At 33.0% G+C, this 13054-nt stretch overlaps 1 protein-coding gene across 4 annotated transcripts in view; it reads right to left on the bottom strand.

Annotated features, from left to right (window-relative positions):
* The window catches only part of CEP112 (centrosomal protein 112), a 376462-nt gene that overhangs the window by 295381 nt on the left and 68027 nt on the right, over positions 1-13054 (bottom strand). For all 4 annotated transcript variants that reach the window (XM_069481637.1, XM_069481639.1, XM_069481638.1 and 1 more), the window contains one exon: positions 11920-12063. In XM_069481637.1, coding sequence (XP_069337738.1) covers positions 11920-12063 — 144 coding nt within the window. The remainder of the gene's footprint in view (positions 1-11919; positions 12064-13054) is intronic.

Genomic DNA, 13054 nt, shown 5'->3' with positions numbered 1-13054 from the left:
TTTTGTAAATACTAATACCAACTTTGTGATTGGAGAAGCAAAATATGTGATATCAGTTATTCATTTTATGATTTATTTTTAAAGCATTTTTTAAATACTCACTGCTTTACATACAATTCTAGGTACAAAGTAAATAAAAGACATTTAAAACTTATAATGTCAAGGGAAAGCCCATAGATGCATACAAAGTACCTGAAGGACAACAACAAAATAATCTTTTTTAAACAGAATACAAAGAGCCAAGGAGAAACAAAATAGTGGAGGCCTCAAAATGGGGTACAAAATTATTCAAGAAAAAAGATGCTGATGTTTCACAGCAGGCTGCAACAGACAGTGTAGAAGGGGAATTCAGTGATACATAACAATAGGAACAGGGAAGAAATAAATTACTGTACAGGAAATGATAAACAGATTACCTTGGGTACACAGGATATCTTCCCATATTGGGAACTCAAAAGTAGCACTTGGAAGACTAGGCTGGTCTTCTTGAAGCGATATGGCTTGGAATCAGAAGTTGTAATAGGCATTAGATTAGGAATTCAAATTCTGGATCATGCGAAAATGGAAAAAAATGCATTTGTCAGATATGGAGCAAGGAGAGAGAGGGAGAGCAAGTGGCAGGTTACTGGAAGAGTCCAGGAATGAGGCAACAATGGCCTGGCCTCAATTGGTAGCTGTGGAAACAGAAGGGAAGACAGCAGATCCAAGAAAATTTTCAGAGAAGTAAATTGAATGATTCGGTAGAATACTAAATGAGGGAGATGAGAAGTGGCAAAAATCATAAATCTTTCAGGTTCAAAATCTAATGCACCAAGAGAACAATGATGACAATGGGGACTTAAAAGAAAGTTTGGGAAAGAGTATTATTTTGGTATGAAATATCATAGATATGATTTTCAACAAGTCTCAGGAAATCCAATATATCCTATGGGGTTTCAGTTATGCAACATCTGAAACAGTTATGCAACAACATGGATAGTATAAGAAATCAGGACTGGAGATATAAATATTGGAAGTTTACATATAAACTTAGTTTGAAATTCTGTAGGACTCAAAAATTAAAAAGGGTTGTATTAGGCAACTATTAATATTTAGAGTCCAAGCTTCTCTTATGGAAAACTCCTATGGCAAAAAGAGCAACAAAATGCCTTATTTCATAAACTTCTTATGAAAATATGACATCTGCACAAATCTTAAGGGCATATTTTAATAATTTTTTCACAAATTGAAAACACCCATGAACTACTAGATGATATCAACATTACCAGCCCCTCTGAAGCCTTATTAGTCACCTTCTACCCAAAGGTAAACACTATTCTGACTTCTATCACAACAAACAAATTTTGCTTTTTTCCAAACTTTGTATAAATGGAATTATAGAGCATGTACTCTCTTGAGTCAGGCTTCTTCATGCATATTATATACCTGTGAGATTTATCCATGCTGTGGGATGAAATAGTTTAATCTTTTTCAATACTGTATGTAGCATTTCATTGTATTAATATATCTAAAATAATTTATCCATTCCATTAATGGGTTGTTTTCAGTTTTTCATTATAGAAAATAACGTTGCTATGCTATGAACACTCTCACACATGTTTTACGGTACAGATTTCTTTTGGTTATGTATATCGCAGTGAAATTGCTGAGTCATAAGATGGACCTATGTTAAGCTTTAGTAGTTACTAACAGTTTTCAAACTGAATATAAAACTTTAAACTCCCTATAGCAGTGTATGAGACTTCTGACTATTCTGCATATTTGCCAAAACTTGGTACTGTGATTTTGTTTGTTTTTGTTAAATTTAACCCTTATTGTAGGTGTATAGAGATACTGAATTGGTTTATTTACATTTCCCTTAGAATTAATGATTTGAGCACCTTTTCAAGTGTTTATTAATCATTTGGATATCTTCTTTTGTGTGGTACCTACTCAAATATACTACCCTTTTTATTGGATTGCTTTTCTTTTTCTTGTTGATTTGTAGAAACTTTTTATATATTTAAAATGCAAGGACTTTATTAGATAAAGGAATTTCAAATATCTTCTTCCACTCTCAATTGCCTTTTCTCTTTCTTAATGATATCATTTGGCGAACAAAAGTATAATTTTAGTATATTCTCTGATCAGTATTTTCCTGTATGGAAAACATTTTCATTTCCTTTTTAAGAAATCTTTAACTCATCCAGGCCAAGAAGATATTCTCCTAAGATTTCCTCTATAAAGTTTGTTACTTTATCTGTACATTTAAATTTTAAGATGTTCCTAAAATTGGTTTATTAAATAATGTGAAGGTTCAAGATGCATTTTTGCATATGGATAGTCAATTGACCAATTCATTGAAAGGACACTTTCCACATAGAATGGATTGGTTAAAAAAATTAAATAAAGTAAGTAATCGTAATCAATTTTCCTTAAGACTATAATCTTTATCGATGGTCTCTAAAATTTAAAAGAGCAAAGAGAAAATGGTTTTAGGATTATTATATAATGAATATACTTTGAGAAACAAAAAATAATAGTCACCACCAAAATAAGTATTATAGGAATTAAAATTTTTATCAAACAAGGAAAAATACAATGTATGACCTAAGTAGCAAGTGGAACAGAGTTTAAATATTAATAATTTATGAATAAAACTTTAAATGAAATTACATACAGCGAGTCCTCAAATAACATCATTTCCATAGTTAAGGAGGGAAAAATATCGGCCTATTACATGCCACTTCACTTAAAGCCACAGTTTCCAAGAACCTATCAATCACATTGAGGACTTACTGTATATACAGGTTAGCATATATGAATATATTTCCTTGCTATGACAGCTGAGAGGGCACAAAAGGAACAACACCCTGCAGCAAGCACACTCAGCACACATATCTTGGTTTTCAATACCATTCTCCATATAGTCCACATTGATAGTAGTATGTCAAGGGAGCACAGGAGACAAATGAAAGAGCTTCCAATACCAAAGCTGGAACAATTTGTACAATAAAATAAAGCAGTATTGAATTATAACCCAAAGTATAAAATAAATATCCATGTGCTCATATTAATATAAATAAATGATTGAATAAATTAGTAAATGAGAGAGAGTAGATAAATCTCCCATGCAGAAAAATTCCAAATAATTTATATAGATACTTCATCCTCAAGGACAGGGAGTAAAATTCCCTACTTCTTAAATGTGGGCTGCATATATTAACCTCCAACCAAGGAGTACAATAGGAAAAGGTGGGAAGTAATCACAATGGAGAAATCTAACAAACACTATCTCAGCCAGGTGATCAACATAAATATGGATAGTGAAAAATCATGCTAACAGTATGCACTCTTAATATGATGTAATGAGAGTAGCAATTTGCTTCTGTGATCTTCCTCCCTCAACTCATAACCCCCGTCAAATCAAGAGAAAACATCATACAAATTCCAGTAGAGGGGCATTATATGATATGCCCGACCAATATTCCTCAAAACTGTCAAGATCATGAAAAACAAGGAAAGTCTAAGAAACAGTCACAACCAAGAGGAGCCTAGCATGTACAAGCCCTACATGTACAACAACTACATGTAATGTGGTGGCCTAGATGAGACCCTGGTAATGAAAAAGTATACTAGGTAAAAACTATAGAATTCTGAATAAACTGTGGATTTTAGCTGATAAAAATGCACCGATATTGATTCATTTATTGTGTAAAGTATACCAAAATAATCTAAGATGTTAATAATACGAGAAACTGGGTGAGGGTTATATGAGAAACTCCTGTATTAGCTTTCTAAATTTTCTGTAAATCTAAAACTATTCTAAAAAATAAAGTCTATTTTTTAAATAATCATTTTATTCAAAATGATGAATCAGTGCTATATTGGGGTTTCTTCATTAGAATCATTGTGAGGTTGAAGAAATGCTGATACAGACAATAAAATCAAATTCTAGCTATCTCAGTGAGTTGATAAGTTGCTCTACGAATTATTATATGTCACTACTAACAACAAAACAAACAATTTTGTTAAAACAAAATAATTCAGGTGTCTAAGGCTTCTGATACTCCTTCCAGTAAAGGTTCTTAACTTACCTTAACCAACCATACAGGTTCATGGATGGGATTCAGAGTATCAGCGAATTTGAATGGGGCGGGGGGAAGAGTTCATTTTTATTTTTACTACTCTAACTGAAATTTAGCATTTCTCTTCAATTATAAATGTCGTTATCAAACCAAAGGAGTGTTAGCAATACCTGTGACTAACAGAAATCACAGATATTTTTATAGTTCATTGCACTGTTAGGTATTGACTAAATTTTGTTTACCCTCATCATTATTCAAAAATTACTAGCAGGCCCACTGCTAGATCTTAATATTTATTGCATTAATTTATAAGTATATATATATATCTTACTTTATCATAATTTTGATTTCTTAATATTTTTACAACTGTAACTCAATATAATTTTTCTTTGTAAAATTATACACTTTATTAAATTTAAAAATATTATTCTAAGAAGGACTGCATAGACTTCACCAGATTGCCAGCAGGGTCCGTGGTACAGAAGAATGTTAAGAACTCTAATACTATAGCCTAGAATCTTAATTAAGCCACCCACAGACTTTCAGTGTGTCTAAACCCTGCTATCAAGAGAGCTCTATAATTTTATAGCCTTCATATCCTGAAGCATCTAATAATTTGGTTATTATTTTTAAATTTCTAAGTTTTAATATTTGTTTTAAATGTCCAGTGTTTAGACGTTTTAACTGTGAGTTTCACATAAGAAAATCCCTGCCGATACCAACAAACATAAGTTGAATCATCTGTACAAGTGTCTGCTTACAATAAACGGCAATAAAACCAAACAAGCCTCAACAAAAAAGAAAAAAGCCTGAAAGAAAAAAACAGAGAAAGTAATTCTCAGTGACAGTCTCATCTTTCATCTTAAGCCATGCCTTGAACTCTACCTTGTTTAATTATTAAATCAGGAGCTGCTCAGCAAGACCTGCCTAGTTTTGATGATTCTTAAATTCAATCCTGCTGACAGACTCTGTCCATTTTTCCCTGTATTTACTATTATTACCTATGACAAGATCTGAATACTAATTTTTAAATTCAATTTTCATTAAAAATAGAATGAAGTTTCTCTGACAGTTACGTCTTAGCCCAAAGTATTACTTTTCTTTCCATCCCAAACTTATAAAATTTCCACTTTGAAAGCTATTTCTCTCTTAATATTATTTAATTAATGAAATGTACCTACCAATGCAGTAAACATTTTAAGCAATTAATATATTTTACAAATTTCAATTTTAAAATTATTTACTATATTTAATTCAATTGTGGAAAAATTTAGGATATTAAATGTACTTCAGATTTAAATACGGGTTTTTTCCATGGCTTTAAATATCAAAGAGATATGTGTACCCCAATGTGCATAGCAGCATTATTCACAATAGCCAAAAGCAACCCAAGTATACATCTACCGATGAAAAATACACAAAATGTGGTATATACATACAATGGAATACTATTCAGCCTTAAAAAAGAAATTTTGACACATGCTATAATATGGATGAACCATGAAGACATGCTAAGTGAAATAAGCCAGTTACTGAAGGGCAAATACTGCATAATTCCACATTATACAGTATTACATAAGATTTCTAGAGTTGTCAAATTCATAGACAGAAAGTAGAAGGGTGGTTACCAGGGGCTGGATGAAGGAGGCAAATGGAGAGTTATTGTTCAATAGGTACAGGGCTTCAGTTTGGGAAGATGAAAAATCTGGAGATAGATGATGGTGATGGTTGTACAACAATGTACATATACTTAATGTCATTGAACTATATACTTAAAATGGTAAATTTTATGTTATATATATTTTACCACAATAAAAAAAGAATGATGAAAAAAATCTGACTATTTTTATCCTAGATATATGAAATACTCCTACAATCAAGGAAAAAGATAAATAACTGAATTAAAAAATGGACAAAGGGGATGAACAGGCAACTTAAAATAGCCAAGAAACATACAAATTACTCATCAGGGAAATGCAAATTAAAATATGACATTTTTTATATGAGAAGAAATTTCTCATAATTCCAAGTGTCGGCAAGGATGTGGACAGATGACACTCATGCTCTGTTGAGTGGTGGTAGAAATTGGGATAATCACTTTGAAAAGTGTTCTATGGACACAGAGACTGTACTCTTAAATATATACTCCCTAAAGCAGCGATTTTCAAATTTCGAGTCTCAACCCATGCGAAATCAAGTTGTAAATCACAACCAGCAACTTTTTAATGAAATTAAATTAAATAAAAAGAACAGAATATGTCAGCGTGAATGGTCAATAGTAAAAGTGAAACTTTTGTTTACACTATAGGTGGTGGCTCATACCTGTAATCCCAGCACTGAGGTAGGAAGATCACTTGAAGCCAGGAGTTCAAGAGACTTATAAACATGCAGGAAGGTATGTGCTTATACATGTGTTTATGTAAGTGGGCACAATTTATAAAATTTATTTCTTACTGGGGCGTCATGGTCAAAAATGTTTGAAAGCTAACTATTTAGAGAAACAGTTCACAAAGTGTGGTCAAAAAACTTGTAAGGTTCCTCAAGAGTCTTTTAGTGGATCTGCAAGATCAAAACTGTTTTTATAATAATATTAAGATATTATTTGCCTTTTTCACTATCATTTTCTCACAAGTGTACAGTGGAGTTTTCCAGAGGCTACATGATATAGGATATCACAATAGAATAGAATAAATGCAAAAACAAATATGAGGATATAGCTGCCTATCTAAGTCAGTTAAAAAGATTTGCAGAAATATAAAGCAATGGTACACTTCTCACTCAATGTCTTTTTTTTTTGTAAAATACAGTTAATTTATAGTATATTTTATGTACTATCTTATAGTTATTAAAATATTATTGTGTTCACATGTAATGGCTTTATTATTTTTATTTTAAGTGAATTCATAAATTAAAGTTTTTAAAAATGTAACCCTATTCCAGAAAAAAGCATACACCATACTGGCATGATTAACTAATAAAGATAGGTTCCACATTTGACTTTGAGCAACCTAATGGCCATAACAAAATTGAAAACATCATAGTTTAAAAGGATCTAGCATGTGCATATTAAGCCTTTCTTCTTTTTAAATTCAATTATTTCATTTTTAAAAGTGATAACATAATTAAAACAAAAATGAAACAATATTTTTTACCAATTGTTGAAGCCCAACCCCCAGTACCTATGAATGTAACCTTATTTGGATGGAAACAAATTTGCAGATAAAAGCAATTTAAAATGAGGTCATGCTGGATTAGGATGCACCATAAATCCAATGACTGATGTCATAAAAAGGCCACATAAAGACACCAGGACACAGAGATACACAAGAAAAACACTGAGTGATGACAGAGGCAGAGACAAGTGATGCAGCTACAAGCCAAGGAAAGCCAAGGATTGCCCTAAACCACGAGAAGCTAGGTAGAGGCAAGAAAGGATTGTCCTCTTCTATGACCTTCATAGAGAATAGGATCCCGGTGGCCCCTTGATTTTTTATTTCTGGACTTCAGAACTATGAAACAATAATTTTCTCTTGTTCTAAGCTGCCTGGTTTGTGGTAATTTGTTATGGCAGCCCTAGGAAACTAACATATCTATCAACCTGGCAAAGATTCGGTTTGTTTTTTTAATTAAAACACCCAGCATTAGATGGAAAATGCAGAAGAATAGGCACTTATATAACACTTTCAATAAGAGTAGTTTTATTATATAGACATTAATTTTTTTTCTTTTTTATCATCTCTCTTTTCTAGATTTTCAACGGCATGTATATATTTTGCAACAAAAAACTTAAGTTTTAAAACCACTGTTGCCAGCATTATTTAACATTTTCTGTAAGTTTTAGCCAAGGTACCATAAATTATAATTGCTATATACATGCAAAGGGTTAAAATCTATAAAACTTATACATTTAATCTTGAGTCTTTTATATAACAAAAGTATAAAACTTTCATGTAACAAAAGTTTGAGACTCAGGAATAAATATTACAAAAGATGTTCTAAAGACCCCAGAGTTCTTGTTTTTTTTTTTAATTTAATAAGCTAATTCTAAATGTACAGTCATCCCTCAGGATCCTTAGGACATTCATTCCAGGATCCCCCACAGAAACCAAAAGCCACAGATGATCAAGTCCCTTATTTAAAATGTCATAGTACTTACATATAACCTATGCACTACCTCCCATACACTTGAAATCATCTCTAGATAATATAAATGCTATGTAAACAGTTCTTATGCTGTATTGTTTTTATTTGTATTATTTTTATTGTTATTTATTATTTTCTAATTTTTTTGAATATTTTTGATCTGAAGTTGGTTGAAAACTCAGATGTGGAACCCACATTTTTGGAGGGCCAACTATATATGTAAAAGAAAAGGGCTCAGTAGCCAAGACCTTTCTGATGGAGAAGGAAGGACTTTCCTATCAGATATCAAGAGTAATTATGAAGCCATTAGTATAACAGTGATGACAGTATAATATTTGCAGAACCAGAGAAATTAGCCAACCTTCACATATATGGAAGTTTGATAGAGACATTTATATATGGAAGTTTGATACAGAACAGTGGGCATCACAGATCAATGAAAAAAGGAAGAACTACTCAAAAGTAAAGCTGGAAAAAAAAAGTCATCCTCATAGAAAATAATGAAATTAGATCATTATCTTGTACTAGTCACAAAAAATAACTCCAGAGAGATTAAAGCCTCAATATTAAAAGCAAATTCTTAAAGCTTTTAGTAGAATATATAAGTAAATTTTCCTGCACTTACAATAAAGATTTGTTTAACAAGACATAAAAAGCACTAATTATAAAACACTGATAAATTTGACTAAGTTAAAATAAGAAGTTCCTTCATCAAAAGATCACCTCTCCCTCCAAATCCTGTCAGCTGATATATTACAAACTCGGGAGACAGTCTCTCTCCAAAGTTGTGTTTCTATCCCTTAGGAATAGCAAGGCTTTCCTATTGCAAATGGTAAGTTGCCAACGGGAGTTCAACAGCGCTCCTATGCTAAAGATTCTCAAGGACTCCTGGGGATCTGTTCCCCATTCTTTTCAAAGTGCTGTGGTAAAAATCTCAACTGTGTCTGATGTCTCCCAATCCACAGACTGCTTTATTCTCTCCAGAACATAGCCTAATGTCTTATGCTAAGTTGGATGAGACACAGTCCCATGTTTCATGAAATACAGGAAGGGATGTAAACATTTGGTTGCTTTTTGTTGTTTATCATTTCAAAAAAGTTGTATTATGGAATACTTTAAATACCTACAAAATTAGAAGGAATAGTATAATAAACTCCCTGCACCTATCACCCAAATTCAACATCTAGTTGCTTTTTAAATAGACCTTCTAGCAATCCATGTGTTGAAGCACCACTTACATACCCCCTTCCAAAGATGTTTGGAGCCTCCAAGGGTCTCATGGTGTAATTCACCTTGCTCCTCAGATTTCTTCACTGTTCATTTAGGTTTATGCTTTCTTGAACCTGCTAGGTCAATTTCAACTCACCCATTACCTTTCCAACTCCAAAAATTATATTGTTCTCCCATTTTCTTTGTCCATCTGGGTTTATATCTTTTTTTTAATCCCTCTCCTATCATTTTTGTGGGAAGAAACGGAGTACAAAACTGTGTTCAACTCTCCATCTTCAAACAAATGTTCATTAATTTCTTAAACTCAGTCTTTCTTTTCTCATTTGTATGTGTCTCTTGATTATTATTGTCTCTCTTATCATTATATTCAAAAATATATATTTTTGAACAAAATATTAGCAATTATCTATTGAGTGCTTATTAATTTATGTATATTAATTTATTTAATATTTCTAACAACTTATATTATATTGTACTGCTGTGATTCTATCCCACAGATGAGGAAAATTAACATTTGAAAACTTTATATGATAGTCCACCTATTGAGGAGTTGGGATTTGAACCTAAGACTGTCTGCCTCTAAAGTCCAGGTTCCAAACAATTGTTCATACAACTTCCCATTTCTTTTATCCTGTGAGATAGGCCTTAGTGGTAGTTCAAGGGTCCAAAGTAACAGATTCTAAGATATGTCTACAATATGCCTGGGTAACTGCCTCTTGTTCAAATTCCACAGCTTCAAATTCAAGAAAGTACTTGGACCAGGCCAAGTTGGCCTGGTAAGGTAGTAAGTGGTAAATGAGGACTGGGTTCATGCTTGGGATACAACACCTGACCGTTCTATGAGTTCACATTATATACAGATGCTTCTTGACCTATGATGGGATTATCTTCCAATAAACCCATTGTAAGTTTTAAATATCACAAGCTGAAAATGGATTTAACATGCTTAACCTACCAAACATCATACTTAGCCTAGCCTACCTTATATGTGCTCAGAACACTTACATTTACCTAAAGTTGGGCAAAATTATCTAACACAAAGCCATTTTATAATAAAGTGTTGAGAATCTCATGTAATTTACTGTACTAAAGTGAGAAACATAAAGGTTGTACAAATGATCCCCAACTTAGGATAGTTAAACTTATAATTTTTCAGCTTTATTTTTTTTTTCTTTTTTTTTCTTTTTTTCTTTTTTTTTTTTTTTTGAGACAGAGTCTCACTTTGTTGCCCAGGCTAGAGTGAGTGCCGTGGCGTCAGCCTAGCTCACAGCAACCTCAAACTCCTGGGCTCAAGCGATCCTCCTGCCTCAGCCTCCCAAGTAGCTGGGACTACAGGCATGCACCACTATGCCCAGCTAATTTTTCTATATATATATTTTTAGTTGTCCATATAATTTTTTTCTATTTTTAGTAGAGACGGGGTCTCGCTCTTGCTCAGGCTGGTTTCGAACTCCTGACCTTGAGCGATCCACCCGCCTCGGCCTCCCAGAGTGCTAGGATTACAGGCGTGAGCCACCGCGCCCGGCCAATTTTTCAGCTTTATAATGGTACAAAGGAGATATACATTCAGTGGAAAACCAGATGCTCCTCAACCTATGATGAGGTTATAACCCAGAATGGTCATATGGGTACTTGAAGTACGGTTTCCACTGAATGCTTTCACACCAACATAAAGCTAAAAAAATCGTAAGTCAAACCATCGTAAGTCAAGGACCATCTGTATTAGTAACAAGATTGACCAGGTGCACTTGCCTTGGATGTGAGGAGCCCTGATCTACGTGCAGATTAGCCTGCCAACAGAACTGTCAGGCTTATGGATCTAAGGAAATGAGGTGAGCTTCTAAAAGGCTGAGACATTTACTCCCTCAGACTCTAGTCTGCAACAATGTGATGAGAAAGGCTCTTCTGGGGGATCCTCCATCTCTCCTTAAACAGTGTCACTGGCCTCTCTACTGTGTAGGCTGAATATAGTAACCTTCCTCTGCATCATTTCAGGAAGGAGATTTTTGGGTTTACCCATACGATGTCTGTGTCTGGTTCCTCAGTCAAGATGTTCTATTAAGAAAATGTGTCAGAGTGGCCATACTATTCCTATCTCCCTATTTGATTTCCTTTATAGTAGCATTAAACATTTTTCAAAAAACAATCAAGTCTTCAGGTTAAAGGAATGAAACAAAAAACAAGAAAGAAAGAAAGGAAATTATCTCTAAATGGAAAGTCAATGAAAAAAAAAAAAAGAAGAAAGATTTAAAAAAAAAAAAAAAAAAGTGGCACCAAACAATCCAGAGTCAAATCCCTCAGCAAACTTCAAGGGACTGTCCACTGACACATAAATTTGTATCAAGTAGGAAAGTAAAGTTTTTTCTTTTAATTTTATAACATACTTATTTATATACTGTGCACATCAAGGAAGCATGAGGACATAAAAATTAAGAAGATAGTTTCTAAAAATATCAAGAAAAGAAAACAAAAGACTTACTGTGGACTGTGTTTGTGCCATGTATTCACTCTCCATTTTATTCAGACGTACATTTGTATCCTCAAGCAATTCTTGAATGTTTTCAGTGTGTCGCTTTTGAAGATCAAACTTTTCCTTTTCCATTTCTGCTACAGCATTGTGGAGCTATATAATGAAAGCAAGAATTGACTCTTTCACTACTATGGAAGAGACTATTTTGCAATTCATAAAAAAATGTTTTCCTGTATTTCTCTATTTATATATGTGGTAACCTGAACAAAAAGATATAAAACTTACAAATGAACATTCAAAGATACCATACAAAGAGCAGGATTAAGAAACACTTCATTTTTTTCTTTGCTTTCCTGAATTGAAAATTTTAATGGATGAAAAAATATTAAAGGGAATTATCTGCCTCAGGTAGAAATAGTAAATATATCAGACAGAAAATACAATGCTTCAGCTAAACAACACTAGTGTTAGTCTGAAATCAGAAAACAGAAACACTGTAATATTGCTACTGATTAGGAATATTACTGTGCTATTCATATTACTCATTTTATTTGCATGAAATTTTGAACAATAGTAATGTTAAGAAATGCTTTTTCCCCTATTTAAACCCCCAACAGAAACTACTTTTAGCCATTCCCCAAAATGCAGACACATATACAAAAGCAGACACACAGATGACATTTTTAAGTCAAAGAAAGTATGAGTAAGATGACCAAGGAAAACTGTATACTACATGTATCATGTACATCGGTCTTTATTTATAAAAATTATTATGTATACACTATTTAAATGGATGAAGCTTTAAAATATTTATGTAAACTAAGGTAAAGAAAACAAAGGAACTTGCAGGAGTTCCAGACAAGGTTGAATGGACAGCTTCTAAAGGGATTGAAACTCTGCGCTCCCAGCCTATGGGCACTTTTTCACTTATCTTAATGGGAGTAGAATTCTGAGTCTAATTCTTATTCCTTGCATCCAAACCCAGGCCCACTCAACAGGTAGAGAGATTAGGAGTCCAAAATAGTCTAAATGATATATTTAACTCATTATCCATAAGTAGGGGAGACAGACAAGGACACACAACACAGGCAGTATGGACTCTTACTTGACTAGGAAAATACTATAGGAAGAGAGAAGACTCTGA

The sequence above is a fragment of the Eulemur rufifrons genome, chromosome 9 (assembly GCF_041146395.1).
Source record: "Eulemur rufifrons isolate Redbay chromosome 9, OSU_ERuf_1, whole genome shotgun sequence".
Classification (NCBI taxonomy): Eukaryota; Metazoa; Chordata; class Mammalia; order Primates; family Lemuridae; genus Eulemur; species Eulemur rufifrons.
The sequence above is the reverse complement of the archived record's forward strand: the minus strand, read 5'-3'. Positions and strand labels throughout refer to the sequence as shown.